Genomic DNA, 13985 nt, shown 5'->3' on the forward strand with positions numbered 1-13985 from the left:
GTACAATAAGCAGCTTTATTTCAGATCGCACTTAGCCTACATTTTGTACCATAGGCAGCTTCACAAAGTAAAGCAAGATATATAGTGGCCAAATAAAAGATGAAAGGAGCGGGTTGAACCATTCAGGCACAGGGACTTTTTGGCTAGAAGGTCTGCCAAGACTACACTGTCGTTGTGGTCATTAACAGAATAAGGTTTTCAGGTTTAGAGTTTTTATTAGACTTTCTTGAAACTAACAGTATACACACAATTGAGATCTTGATTTTTGTGTAAAATGGCTAACTAGTGCTGTTCATATCTTTATAAATGGTCCTTAATGTTTATAAATTTGCAGGTTAGAAAGGAAACAAGACTCAGATGGCCTGGATCATGCAATGAATCAATTAACCTGGGGTACATATAGGTGGGAGGGAGAAGTTCCTAGTTAATTAAGTCTGTTTTGGAAGAAAGGGTGGTTTTGCTTGTTTTTGATACTGGGGTGTTTTTTTCCCTCCCTGTGTTGCTGGTTGTTGTAAAAATGAATCTTTTCACACTGCTCCTGACTTGCTGCTTTACTGAGGATAGACTTGGAGGACAAACAGGTTTGTTAATTTATTTTTTTTTTAAATATTTTTTTTTGGTCTTTACTATGGTTTCTGTCTGTGTATGTGTTTTCATGTAAATTGTTCATTCCAGTTCTTCCTTTGCATGGAGCAAAAACAAGTACCTGAATGGTCTCCAAGAATACTCAGGAACAGTCTTCCTGTCCTGTAACCCTTCAGTGGATGGAATGTTGATATCTATGTGTATAAAATCATGGTATCAGAGGGATCTGTAAAAACTACAGTCAGCTCTTGCTGGTTACAGTGCTGTTTTGAAATTTCTCCTAAGCTTAAATCTGTTAACTTTGCATGAGGAAATCATGTGACAGAAAGAGATATGCTTTTTGATTTTTTTTTTTTCTGTTTTCGAGCTGTGGACACACTGATTCCTTCTCGCCTGGTTCTTAGATGTTGTCCCTCACCTGTGAAGTTACTCTCTGAAAACCACTTTGGCTATCTGTTGCGCTTTATATGGCTGCTCCTGACTTTGTTTTTAGCACTAAATTATCTATGACAAGCTATCCAGTAAGTAGTTATCTTAATACATGTTAAGTTTTCCTTTGGTTTTATGGATCATGTAGACTGCTCCTTCAAATGCAGCTTCCAATGTTTTGACTGACTCTCCAGTTTGACGGGTTCCATGTGATCCTCCAGATTCAACTGTTCCATCGCTGTTATCAGCTCCAGTTTAGCAGGGATATTGGTTTGCATTCATCAGAAGTATTCTTGGCATTTATCAACTTGTGTTTCAGAATGTGGCTTATCAGTTATCCCTGCATCTTCCCTACAAATGTAAACTTGTGCTAATAGCCTTTTGCAGATGTGGTCTAACAACCACAGGTTACTTCCTTGCATATTCTTTGTCATAGAGTTTCATACTTGTTTATCTGCTCCTAGAATTTTATCCTCACTATAGTCCACCAACTTTCTCAGTCCCTTGTTTATAATTTAATGTGGAGAATACCTTCAGTTGGGGAAAAAACAACCGTTTCTACTTTGGGTTTTATTAACAAGTGAGGAGGCTTGAAGAGGATATAACACCACTGATACAAACAACAGATTCTGAAACAAAACTGTTTTCTGCAAACCAATGTACATTCCCTTTCATAGGATGCTGGTTGGGTTGAAGTTTGTCTCTGGATTTCATGGTTATTTCTTCTCATGTAGAGTTATTTGTAGGATGTGAAAAAATCCAGAAGAATTCTTTTATACTATGAAAATGCTTTATCACTTTAAATGACACTAGGCCTGTGGTCCTTCACTTTTCAGTACTGAGATCTGAATAATTTTAGTTTTGGGCAGCTCTTGGAAGACAACATAAAAATTTGTTCTGGTATGACTGTATGTAGCAACTACATCAGCTGTGTAGGTCTTCAATGCTTATTTTAAAAGGCACTCACAACATCTTTAGACCTTACCTTCAGATTGGGATGCTTATGCTGCAAGCCAGCTATAGGAAATTGTATGTAGCTCTAGCTTCATTAGGCATCATCAGCAATATATAATTGGAGTGGCAGTAGATGTATAAGCAAACTTGATATTATAGTACCCAGATTTCCCTTTAGCAACTATCCTGAAAAAGCTATTGACCTGGAAAGCTAGTATTTGATTAAAGAGATGCTCATAAACCATGTAAATAAACCTATCTGTTCCAAACCAAATTTACTGCTTAAACAGGAATGGGTTTCTCAGGGTGATACTGCTTTCTTTAGACTTTTTAGCTGAGAGGGGATCTCTTCAAAACTTAATTAATTTACAAGCATATATGAGTTGATCCAGTCGTATATAAAGCTGCATGATGTGCAGTCTCAGAGATCTGTGCAGCCTGAAGAACATTTTAAAAAGTTTCTTAAAGTACTGGAAGATCCTTAAGTGACTGATGCAATAGAAACATGGACGGTTCAGTGGCTGAACATGTTTTCCCAAGAACAGAGTGGGATCAGACCCCTTCCCTCCTACACACAGACATACCACAGTGCTAAAGCAGACAGATTTTACCTGGTTTGCAGGGCAGCTGGTTTATGGAGAACAGCTTTGGTTTACTGTAGCTGCTCTCTGCTTCACACACTCTATGTAAGACTTGATCAGCTCCCACTCAGAAGCTGTTATTTTCCTCCTGTTACACATGCTGTCCAAAAAAAAAAAGCTGTGTGTTACAGCTATACATGATCCCATCCTCTCATAAAGACCTTTTCTTAACTATTTTAAAGTAAGATCTCTGACTGAGAAAAAAAAAATAGATGCCACTTTGAAAGTGGGTAAAAAAACTGTAGCCAGGTATTTTTGAATTAGAAACTCAACAGGTTGGGCCTGAGTTTCAAGCTCCCCAGCAAAGCACTGGGAAAACTGACAATCAGTAGGGTAACATAAAGAAAATGCCAGATTTCCAGTGTCAAAGAGAATGATTTGTGCATTAACAGAATGTGTCTTTTGTTACTATTATCAGCACGAGTCTCCTTTTCCTAGACAGTAATGATGTGAATCTGAGCTTTGGTAATAACACCGAATAAGGCAAGTCTTAAACAGATTGAATTAATAGGAATCCAATGTTCCAAACAGATCTCATGTTAACATTCATCTTGCATTTTCTCATAATTTTACTCTGTTATTTCTAGTGATCTCTCTTCCCTAGAACTTGGATGTCTCTTCAACTGACTTGAGGCAGAGTGGAATCTCTGGTCTGCTGCTACTGTAGAATGTACTGTTTTTTTAGAATAGCCAGTAATTCTGTTTACAGCTCCATAGCTTTTAATGAGAAAGGAAAAATTACCCTTATCTGCAGTGATAAGGACCTCCTTGGAAGGTCACAGCATTTCTGAGGTACAGCTCAGTGACCACCTAGGCTGACTGACTCAGTGAAGCCCCAATTTCTACTTGCTTTCAAATACCATTACCTTTGCAGTAACTTTAAATATTCTCAAGGTTAGACAGTATGATTCAATCTGTTAAATATTACACCATTGCCTCTAAGAATTGGAATCCTCCCCTTCCCAAGACATGCTTCTTCCAATTCTGAAGGGAAATGGGGCTAATTAGCTATATTATTAAGATATGACATCCTAATTCACTATAGTACCTTCCTTTTAAGGAGAGCTAGCTAATTGCAGGACCAGAGTTCTTATATAGACAGTGAACAATCATCCTGGTTAACAGTTTGTCTCATGTGCACTGCCAAGAAACCCCAGGCTAGACAATGAATTTATGTTTATCAGTTTTCTTTTGATTTCACCAAATGACAATGGTGTCTGTAATACAACTAATGCAATTCAAAATGCAATGTGGTATAGGGTCTGTCTGTACAATGTGGCTATACCTGAAGCACTTTTACATAGCAGTAGAATACTTGCAGAATCACAGACTTCAGCATGAATTGATTTGGTCAGAATCTGTAAGTGGTTTTGCTTCTCAGCTCTCTGATGCAGGTATCCAGATTTTCCTCTAGCACCCATGTTTACCTGGATATCACAGAATCATCAAGGTTATAACAGATCTTCAAGATCATCTAGTCCAACCATCAATGTAGCACCACCATAGCCACCCCTAAACAAAGTGGATGTGTGTCTATTAGCCTCAGCAGAGACTGCAAAGCACATTCAGATCAAGGATTTTTTGATGATTACACTCAAAGGAGTTCTGCTTGAGGGAAGGACTTTCTCTTTTACTTCACAGGGTGCTCACCCTCTATCAGCTTCTGGTACATCCAGACAGAGGTGAGGAAGCTTGTACAATTAGCCCCCAGATCTGAAAATGCGGTAGCAAAGAGATAAAAACCTGTGTATTTCCCCTTTTCTGTGTCTGCTGCCACAGAGAGCCTGTCTGAGGTTTAGGCAGGTTTGGATCAGCAGTTCAATACTTCAAAGACTCTGGAAAGAAAAGTCAGTCCCAGAGTTGTGTAGCCATCTAAATTACTTACAGCCTCCTTATGGCTTCTAAAACACTAGTTTTTCATCCCTGATCACTTCCAAGCTGGAATACATATTAGGAAGAAACTATCTTCCCGGCTCCTCTAAAGACTCTCTGCTTTACTGTGATCTATATACCTGTCAATACCAACAACAAAATTAGTCATCTTTTTAATCCTTCTTGGATACTGGGGTTTGAAGGTTTGATTTGAGACCAGAAATAGAATTCCCTCTTCTCTTCCCATGGCTGTGTTTCTGAATGTTTATCCTTTATTATGCTTGTCTACATCACCCATCTTGAGAGGAAACAGTAATAAGAAAAATAGTTGTGAATTTTCAATAGAAGAGGTTTAACAAGGAGACAGGAACTTTTTTTTTCCCTACTGCTTCTTACACATGGCTTTGATTATCAGCATAAGAATGTCATGTCAGCCAAACCTTGTCCATAAACCCAATACAAAAAGGAAAATGTGGTTTCTAACCTGTACTAACTGAGCCAATAGCAAAATCCTGGCATACTGGCAAATTTTGCAGTTGTATTCCCCATCAGCTGGTGAGTATGAATGTTCCATGGGTGGAACACATGGGGCTATAAGAGGCACAGTGGGAATGGGACATGCAAGGATATATTATCAATATTGGCTGCTTATCTTCTCTTCCCAGCAACAGAAGCTGCTGAGATCTGACGAGCTGCACCTTCATGCTTTTGCTCAATGCTGCATACACTTCAATTCTACTGTCACTGTGCTATTTGCTGCAATTTGAAGATGGGCAACTTGCTCAGAATGGCAGGCTGGAAAGCCCATCATGCCACAAGCTCTTCTTCCCCTTCAGTGCAGTAAGATGACTATTTAAGTATGAACAGGCTCAACCTTTTGGCACCTGTCAAGAACTTAAAAGGTCACTTAATACAGGAATTTTCAATGCATTTTCTGTTGAGTTGGAAGCAGTCCCAGCACAGAGCATTGTAAGTCACCTTAGTACAGGTACTTTCTAGGCATATGTTTTGCTTCAGAGCATCACACTGCTTCTGCACGTTCATTACTGAAGCACTATACTCAGCAATATTGAAAAGTGGGCCAGGGAGCTGCACCTAATAGCAGGCTCACAAGTCACTCTTTCTTCACAGTAAGATCTGCCCCAGATCAGCCAACACATCTCACACCAAGATCTTTTTGCCCTCTAATATTTCCTCTGCTCTTCATGAGACTTCTTTCCTCATGTCTTGTAAAACCCCTAATGTCCACACTCCAGTTCCCTGGTTTTCATGACTGCATCCATAGGTAACTGGTGGATGATCTATGTCCTGCAGACTTTGAAATCTCTCTCCTCCTGCTATCAATGCAACTCTTCAGACATATACAGTGTATTTTCCTAATACCAAACTCCCACAATTTCTCTTTCATCTAACACCTGGGACATGCAATGTTGTATAAACTTGTGCCAAAATTATAAGGTTCTCACTACCCTCCATTAAAATTTATATATAGAGGATAGATTATGGAAAAACTTGCATAGAAGGGCAGATAAGTCAGATAAATAGACTCCATAGAGGAAGAAGATGTCAAGGGGAAACATGTCTATATCTTGGCTGGTGGACACTCACTAACTGACCACATTCACATTTCCCCTTTGGAAATCACATGAGCAAAACAGACTGCAAGACCACACAAATTATTAAGCAAAATGAATGACTTTCAGTTCTGTATTTAAATGTCAACCTTTTTCCTAATGTAGCAACAAGGTTTCATACATACAGATGATGGTACCTTTGTCTTACGGTAAAAAAATGTGAGATAACTGGAACACAGTCCTGAATGAGTAGCGCGTGTCCTACAGCACCACCTAGCAGGCTAATTTAGAAGTGGTCCCTATCCCTGGATCTCTGACTATAACGAGGTGTATGTACATCAAAACCAGGGTGCACTTCGGTCTTGTTTCACCTTCCTTGGTGTAACAGCTGCTTCTTGAAACCAGAACCGTGCCAACACGGTGATTAGTAAAGCTGGGGTGTTTTTCCCAATCGTGTTTATTATAAACCTCTTAAGAGAAACCATAGTAAAAAGGCAATGCCAGATTTTTGAGGTTTAGTGTAAGAAATCTTTGTTTCCTAGATCTCTTCAGCTGGTGCAGAAGCACCTTTCAAAGTCAGATTTCACAAACCCACCCAACCCTCTCTCCATATTCACCAGCAGGATAAGTAAGTCTTAGTGTGATGAGGGATTTTAAAAGCCTGAGAGTCTCTGTGTGTTTCAGTTAGTGGGAGTCTGTTGTCCATCATCACCTACATACACTTTTTCTTTGTACATCTGCATGAAGTATGAACATCAACGCCAACTTACAAATTTTAAGTTTTGGTAGATGATGAAACTTCATGCTGAGGACGCAGACCAAAGACTGTAACAGCTTTTTGCTGTTACATAAAGAGGGAGGTGAAGCTTTTTTTTGTTGCTGTTTTTTTTTTTTCTTCTGGCTGCCTCATACCTTATTAAAGCCTTGGCACTTCTCAGAGTTTTCAATGCTCCCATTTTGCTTGATAACCTAGCAAAAATGATGCCTTTTTGTCTGTTACTATGCTTTCTGCTAATAGTGAGATAAAGGTTGTGTATAAAAGGGTCTGATGGATGACAGAGCTTGCAAAAAGCGGCTCACAGGGGGAAATGGTGAAAAAGGTGGGATCTTTCCTCTGACTTCACCCTTTGGGTGGCAGCAAACTATTAATCTGCCTTGCCATGCTGCATAAAACCATAACCTAAGGGTAGAACTGTGCCCAGTTATGAAGGAGTGTGTTTTCTTAGCAATTAGCAACCTGATTATTGGAAGTTAAAACCAAGGTTGTCGTTACCAGCTTCTTTTCACAACAGGCTATGCCTAGCCAGGCCTATTTAGCACTAGCATTTCTAAAAATCAGATCATATAGTAGGAAAAGCATAGGATAAATGTCTTCATTAGGATATTTTCATGGAAGTCCTCAAACACCCCATTATTTTGAATGAGAACTCCTAAGTATTCAGTTTACAATATTAATCCTTTCAAGTGAATGCAAATGTCGGGCTAAAATGTTTGGGAACTAAACCTTTATGATGCTTCAATCGGGGGCATTCCTTTAGAAAGGAAGCAAGATCTACCAAAATTAAACATAAATAGAAAGTAAGAACAGCTTGCTTTTATTTCTAATCTGTTGCCTCTCAATCCACTACCCAACATAATTTCCATTTGAATAGAGAAAAATTATTACCTTATAATAATGTATTAATAACATTAATAATGTGTGGTGTGAAGGGACACTTTAAAACAATCATCCAGCATGAGTGCAAACTTCCTATAAATGAGACAAAACCAACTTTTTACTATCCCCTACTCAAATAAAATGCTAGTCTGGCCAAAAGCTACTCTGTATTCTTGTTCTGCAAGGACTGCACATCCCAGGGGCACGGCTGGACTTCCCAGAGCCCTGCCCTCGGATGACAGTGCTTCCAAAGGGTGCTGCTCTGCCACCCACCTCCTCTGCAGTTCACATCTTTCCAGGGCTCTCTGAGTGCCCAGCAACAAATCCACACGGGTTTGTTGAGAAACTGCACCGGCCATCTGCTTTGAGCAAACAGTAACTATAAAGCAAATTAAAAAATCCCTGCATGTGTTATTTTCCCATTAGGAATGACAGAGAAAACAAATCCTACACCACGGATGCCAACTCCGCCACTTGCTGCCTTCCCTGCAAGCATTCCTGCCCTGCAGTGGAGACGACTGTGTTAATAACACAGATATAAACTATTCTGCAGGAAGAACACTGGGAGTTACAGCACAGAACACAAGCGCACGGAATTAATTTATGACGCGGGGAAGAGCGGCAGTACCCGCCTCATGCCGCGGCTGCCCTTGGAGGGCTGGGGGTGGGTGTCTCTTGCTCTCCGCCTGCAGGGGCAGCGGGTGCGATCCCACCCTGGGTCCGTCTGGGTCCGTTCTCCCGAGGCCGGGCTGGGGCTGTGCCAGAGCAGCAGCACCGGGCCGCTCTGAGGGGAACCTCGCAAGGCCGGGCTGGGGCTGTCCCAGAGCAGCCGGGCCGCTCTAACGGGAACCTCGCAAGGCCGGGCTGGGGCTGTGACAGAGCAGCCGGGCCGCTCTGAGGGGAACCTCGCAAGGCCGGGCTGGGGCTGTCCCAGAGCAGCAGCACCGGGCCGCTCTGACGGGAACCTCGCAAGGCCGGGCTGGGGCTGTGCCAGAGCAGCCGGGCCGCTCTGAGGGGAACCCCACCCCGCCCGTCCGCCATGGCGCCTCCGCCCGCCCCTTCCGCCCGCAGCCCCGCCTCGGCCCCGGACCCGCGGTAGGTGCTGGGCGAGCGGGGGTCGGGTGATTCCCGCAGCGGGACCCCGTAGCTGTGAATTTCTACCACCCTCCTTCTTTATATTTTTAATTTTCATGACCTCCCGAGCCCTGGAGGCGGGCCCGGGCCGTGTCCCATCTCATGATTTACTGTGCTTTAAGCCGGGTTTTCTCCTCTTGTACGTGCGAGTTTAAAGCAATCGATCCAGTAACACACACGTGTTACGGCCAAACCTGCCTGAATGTCCCCCACCTGAACTTCAGCTCTTACAGTTCTCTGGGTTCAGTGAGAATTAAGTGCCTATGATACCACAGAGAGCGAAAGTACTCCAGCGTTTGGGGGAGGCCGCTGTGTAAGCGTGGTGGAGGCTTCATGGTTACTAAACGATTAAATTTGCAGTATATGGGCCATATAAATTGCCTTGCAATTTCCGGTTGCTTTCCTCATACATAAATTGCACAAAGTTTATGAACAAAAATAAAGATGCCATACCCGATTAGGGTTGCAGTGGGATATATGCAGGAGCTGAGCATCTGCACTGACCTTGGGGAAGGTTTGAAAGCATAAATGCTAAAATGTATTGTGGGCAGTTTTCCATTTATTTTCCTGAGTATTGACTGTTACAAGAAAACAAATACTCTGTGGCATTTCCTGCTTACTTTTGCGTTTGAAATGCAAGATCACATTTGATCATGCAAGAAAGGAGTTTGTTTTCATTTGGTAATGCAAGAAAGGAGAATAGAGTTTTCAGTGTGATCTGTCCTTGTGGATGTAAGCTGAAGAGGGACTTCTTTCCTTGCAGCATTTCTAATCTTAAAACTATGTTAGCCAGCTCCAGTGAGAGGGCATTCTCTGACAGAAGAAACCTGTAATGTCCCTGCCTCAGCTTCACATGAGGATCAAGTGATAGGCTCCCTACAGTCATCCCTTAGAAGTGCTTCTCCCTGCACTGTAAATGACATGACCTTTTCAATCAGATCTAGACTACCAGGTTTGCTGAGAGTGGTCATTTGAGTTTAAGTATTACCATTTTCTAGTTTTTAGTTCTATTATCAAGGAGATTTTCTCCTGAAATTTGGTTTCATCCAAATTTCAGGAGAAGCCCGAAGTTTCAGCCAAGCACTTGGCTCTTTAGCATGTTTTTCTTAAATAATATTGTCAAAAACCTCACTATTTCTGTCTTCAGCAGAATGTAAGAATATGACTAGTTATTACAGTAATACATATTAAATTACTGTATGGTTACATACATCATCGTTTTTATTAAGCACTCAGTGTGTGTTCAGTGCAGCATAAACATTAAACAAGATAATTCTTCCCCCGGTGAATTTACAGTCCCAAAGATCTTCATAGGAAGGAGTAGTAATAATATATCATTAGCACACCACCTTTAAATTAATCTCTTTTTCTTTCCCTGTGGTTAACACTCATTTGCTGTTGATCATGACTGGTGTATCCTGGCACGTCCTGTAGTGCTGTTTGATGATGTTACAGAGCCCCGTTGTCCACTCTACCCCTCTGTGAGAAGTTCTTGTTCCGCACATGTGGAAGGAGAGCATATGTCCCTGCTTCAGCTGCTGCCATACAAAGCCCAGCAGCAGAGACCCACCTTTGATGGTACTCCACGCTAAGACTTTGGTTGTTGTATCAAAGCACAATTTCCTCCTGCCACCTCGGCTTCCTGTGAGGACAGCTGGAAACACTCGTGTCTTTAACAGCTGCAGCAAGATTCTATGAAGCTCGTTGTTAAAGGCCTGAGAGAAGAGAACTCTGCAAATGGAAAGGCATCTAGTTTTCACTGATTTCTGTTGGATTTAGGTGCCTAATTCACTTCTATACATACCTTCATAGTAGCATCATTCTAGGCGGGAATTCTGTAGCCAATAGAATTTCTATTAAGAAGAAATTGGAGCTTTCCTGGGCAGAGCATGTAATATGGCTTGGATCAGAAAAAGAACTGATGCTTCCCAAGGGAAGCAGGACTCTTGAACTGAACAAGTTGGCAGGTTTGAAAGTTTTTAAGTTTATCTGCTTATTTAAGGAGCCACAACGTAGTTGTAAGCCCTGAAACAACTTATGTCCCAGTTTCTGCTCTAGATTGAACATAGTATTTGTCAGAGAAATTATTTCAGAGACAAATTTTTAAAAGTTAAAGCTACTGAAAGCATGCTGCTTTCTGAAAATAGTTTTTTGCTGTGTAAGCTGGAACCACTGCCTGGAAGTTGAAATCTGAAAGAAAAGAAAAAAACAGCGTAGAAAAAAAACACTGTTTCTTGTTGGGTTTTGGTTGGTTGGTTGTTTTTTTTCTGTTATTTGGGGTTTTTTTTCACTAGTGAGCTTGACTATCTATCAGAACAAACTCCTAAAGGAAAATTCTGTCTCCTGAAGTTTTTCAAATCAAAATATGATCCTGTTTTGAAAGATGTAGTCAAACTCAGCTTATTGGATTTTAGTATTCAGGTTACTGATTTTTGCACTGTAGAGGAGGTGGTCATAGACTGATCTAATTATTGGCTCCTTCTGAGCTCAGTACCTGTAGACTGTATAGTGGAAGGCAAGAGTGGGATTGTGCTAGAAAAGACTAGACAAGTATGTTGGGTAAATACAGTGTGGGTATTGATTGCTGGGGGAGGAGGAAGTGTGGTGGCTTTAGTGTTGTCTTTATTGTGGTAAATTGATTTACTGGAGGAAAGCGAGAAATTAATTCTTCATATCAATCATCCTGTGTTGCAAGGCCCAAAAATGATTGCATATCTCTTCCTCTGTAAAGATGTTTTGTTTATGTAAAAAAATGTTGCTTTGGTTATTGTGCTCTGCTTCTTCTCATATTTTTTGTTTTGGTTGTTTGGGTTTTTTTTCATGCTAGAGAGATGACAAACCTATTTATGCAGATTTTAATTCCTGATTTTGTGTCACAAACAGGTTAGGATTTGACTATGGCAGTGCCATTTCTGCGGAAGGCATCTGTGTGGTTAAAGAAGCACAAGATCACTGTGGTGGCCGTTTCATGCATGGGACTGCTTGGCACTAACCTTTCCTATCATGTGTTTCCTGAGCAGACGTTCAAACTGTTGCACGAGGGCTGGTCAGAGGGACAGCCAGCTGAGCTTTCCAAGCAGCTCTGTGGTGTGTTTCAGGATGTCCTTCAGGATACTGGTGTGAAGTCCACTGACTCCTACAGAGCCTTTGCAGCTTCTGGCTTCCACCCTGTGAGCGCTGGAATTCCCTGGCTGCCCTCAGGCTCTTTGGTGGGCATCCCACCTAATTTTGATAGCACCGCTGAGGATAAAAAAGGAATAGTCAACCATGTTGTTGTAATAAATGGCAAGGAAGTAGACTGGGAGAGCAGTGAAGGTGTGGCTTTAAAAGAAGCTCTCACATTTTCCCTTGAAGCTCAGAAGTTTGCCATTGCCAGAGAAGTTGTGTATTTGCAGTCTGGCAGCCCTTTAGTGAGTGCAGCTGTGGCTCCAACTTGCTTGGCTGGGACGTTTGTCTGTGGGAGAGCTCTAAAGCTGCTTCTGGGGTTATCCACGGGCCCCGTGATCCTCCGCAGCCTCTGTAACCTTGTCACTGCCATGGGAGGACTGCTCTGCTTCTATGTCTCTTCTGACGCTGTCACCTATCACCTGGACTGCAGGGCCGACAGGAAGGCAGCCAGGCTTTCCAAGGACTACGCCAGAGGTGGCCTTGAATTCTATGATAAAATCTTGTCCCGCAACAGGATTTTTCGTGGTCTGATGGGCAAACAGGGGATGAAAATGTATGCCCCGAGTGGTAACCTTTTCCCAAGGCACTGGTTCAGAATAAAGTATACACCATATACTTACCGGAGAACTTTGATTCTTAACATTTTAAGAGAGCTCGAGGCATCAGATGGGAGTGCTTGAATTTTAAACTTGTGAATTATGTATTTTGGAACAGCGCTGTGCTGGTTTTTTGGGGTTTTTTTGTTTTTTTTTTCCTTCTGTATCTTCATTAGAATTTTGGGGTTTATTTTTGCATATAGTTCAGGAAGAGTTATTGCACGTTCCTTGAATAAAGAATTCTCTTAAAATATTAAAGACTTGCTTCCAAAGTGCTCAGTTCTGTGTGTATCTCAAATCACAAGACTGCTGAGAAGGGAAACTTTTCATATGCTGATCTGGAAGTTCTGCTGTGCTGCATTGCCTTCCTGCCATTTCAGTCTGGCAAATTGGAAGGGGCAAGTCCAGCAGAGAGTTTTGGGATCATTATCATTTAAACTGGGGTGTTTGCTGTTTCTCCTATGGAACCACGCAAAGATATTTTAAGAAATGGGCAGTATGTATCATGTGGTTACATAAATATCAAGATACAGAGTGTTTCTGTTCTGTATAAGTTCTTGTGCTGTGTATATTCTTATGGTGCAATCACCATTCTTCAGGAGGAGACATTAGTTATGCTGCAATTCCTACCAGTACAGACAGATTATTACGAGCACCTGCATCATTTGCTTAAATCTAGTTCTGCTCTCTCCAGGACATGGTGACTGCAGCATCACCATGAATGTTTCCCAGGAGTGGTAGTATGTAATAGGACTGTCCTGGGTTGATTGTTTTCTTACAAGTGGAATAAGCATGTTGAGAAAAGGTTTTTCTGCTTGCTTTGGTATAGTTTTTTATTTCATTTAAAAATACCTATAGATGTGTGTCACCTCTTACGTCAGTGAAAGCAAAGTATGAGACATAAGTCTGGCATTTGGTGCAAAAACTGGTAAGGTCTTTGATGAAGAGTTGCCAAAGGAAATTGTTCTCCTCTATCTGACTGGTTTAAGAAGATTTTGTCTGTCAGGCCAGGCTTTCCCAGGATTACTAATCTTCTGGAGAAGTCTTTAGGGCATGGGCAGTAAAATTTCTACTATAGCCTCACTTTGATTTTGAAGGTGATAATTCTCAAACTTTGTGGTCCCCTCTTTTCTTCATTTCTGTTGCTGTTCCAGTAGCTCTCCCTGGTGACATCAGAGTAGTTCTCCTCACCTCTGTTGTCATTCTTAACAGCAACTTCTGTTATTTTGTGTCTTCTCTGTCAGAGGTGTGCTGAGTGTCCTCTCTGCCCTGGCTTTGTCCTTTTCTCATCTGCTACAATAAGAACTGTCATGCCTGTGTTTGCTCAAAGCATTATTGAGTTCTGTTTTCCTTTTGAATCACATGGTGACATAAA

General features: G+C 41.6%; 3 protein-coding genes across 5 annotated transcripts in view; 2 read left to right on the forward strand and 1 right to left on the reverse strand.

Annotated features, from left to right (window-relative positions):
• LOC111932219 (uncharacterized) overlaps window positions 1-8904 on the reverse strand; it is a 33214-nt gene extending 24310 nt beyond the window's left edge. The window contains exons 1-4 of one of the 3 annotated variants that reach the window (XR_015289227.1): window positions 7986-8272; window positions 4495-4621; window positions 3895-4036; window positions 2580-2709 (exon numbers count right to left, since the gene is read on the reverse strand). Coding sequence is in view for 1 of the 3 variants with exons in the window: in XM_086897655.1 (XP_086753781.1) it covers window positions 7986-8091; window positions 8341-8904 (670 nt within the window). In the remaining 2 variants the exon portion in view is untranslated. Of the gene's footprint in view, window positions 1-2579; window positions 2710-3894; window positions 4037-4494; window positions 4622-7985; window positions 8273-8340 lie in introns of those variants that run through there. The other 2 variants (XM_086897655.1, XR_015289228.1) reach the window with 2 other exon arrangements.
• PTPN4 (protein tyrosine phosphatase non-receptor type 4) overlaps window positions 1-13985 on the forward strand; it is a 167030-nt gene that overhangs the window by 16167 nt on the left and 136878 nt on the right. The gene's annotated exons all lie outside the window — the stretch shown is intronic.
• Window positions 11744-12868, forward strand: TMEM177 (transmembrane protein 177). Its single transcript, XM_023931230.2, has one exon. It carries the CDS (start codon window positions 11744-11746, stop codon window positions 12692-12694), a length of 951 nt encoding a protein of 316 aa, XP_023786998.2. The 3' UTR covers window positions 12695-12868.

This window comes from Cyanistes caeruleus, chromosome 7 (assembly GCF_971803275.1).
Source record: "Cyanistes caeruleus chromosome 7, bCyaCae1.hap1.1, whole genome shotgun sequence".
Taxonomy (NCBI): Eukaryota; Metazoa; Chordata; class Aves; order Passeriformes; family Paridae; genus Cyanistes; species Cyanistes caeruleus.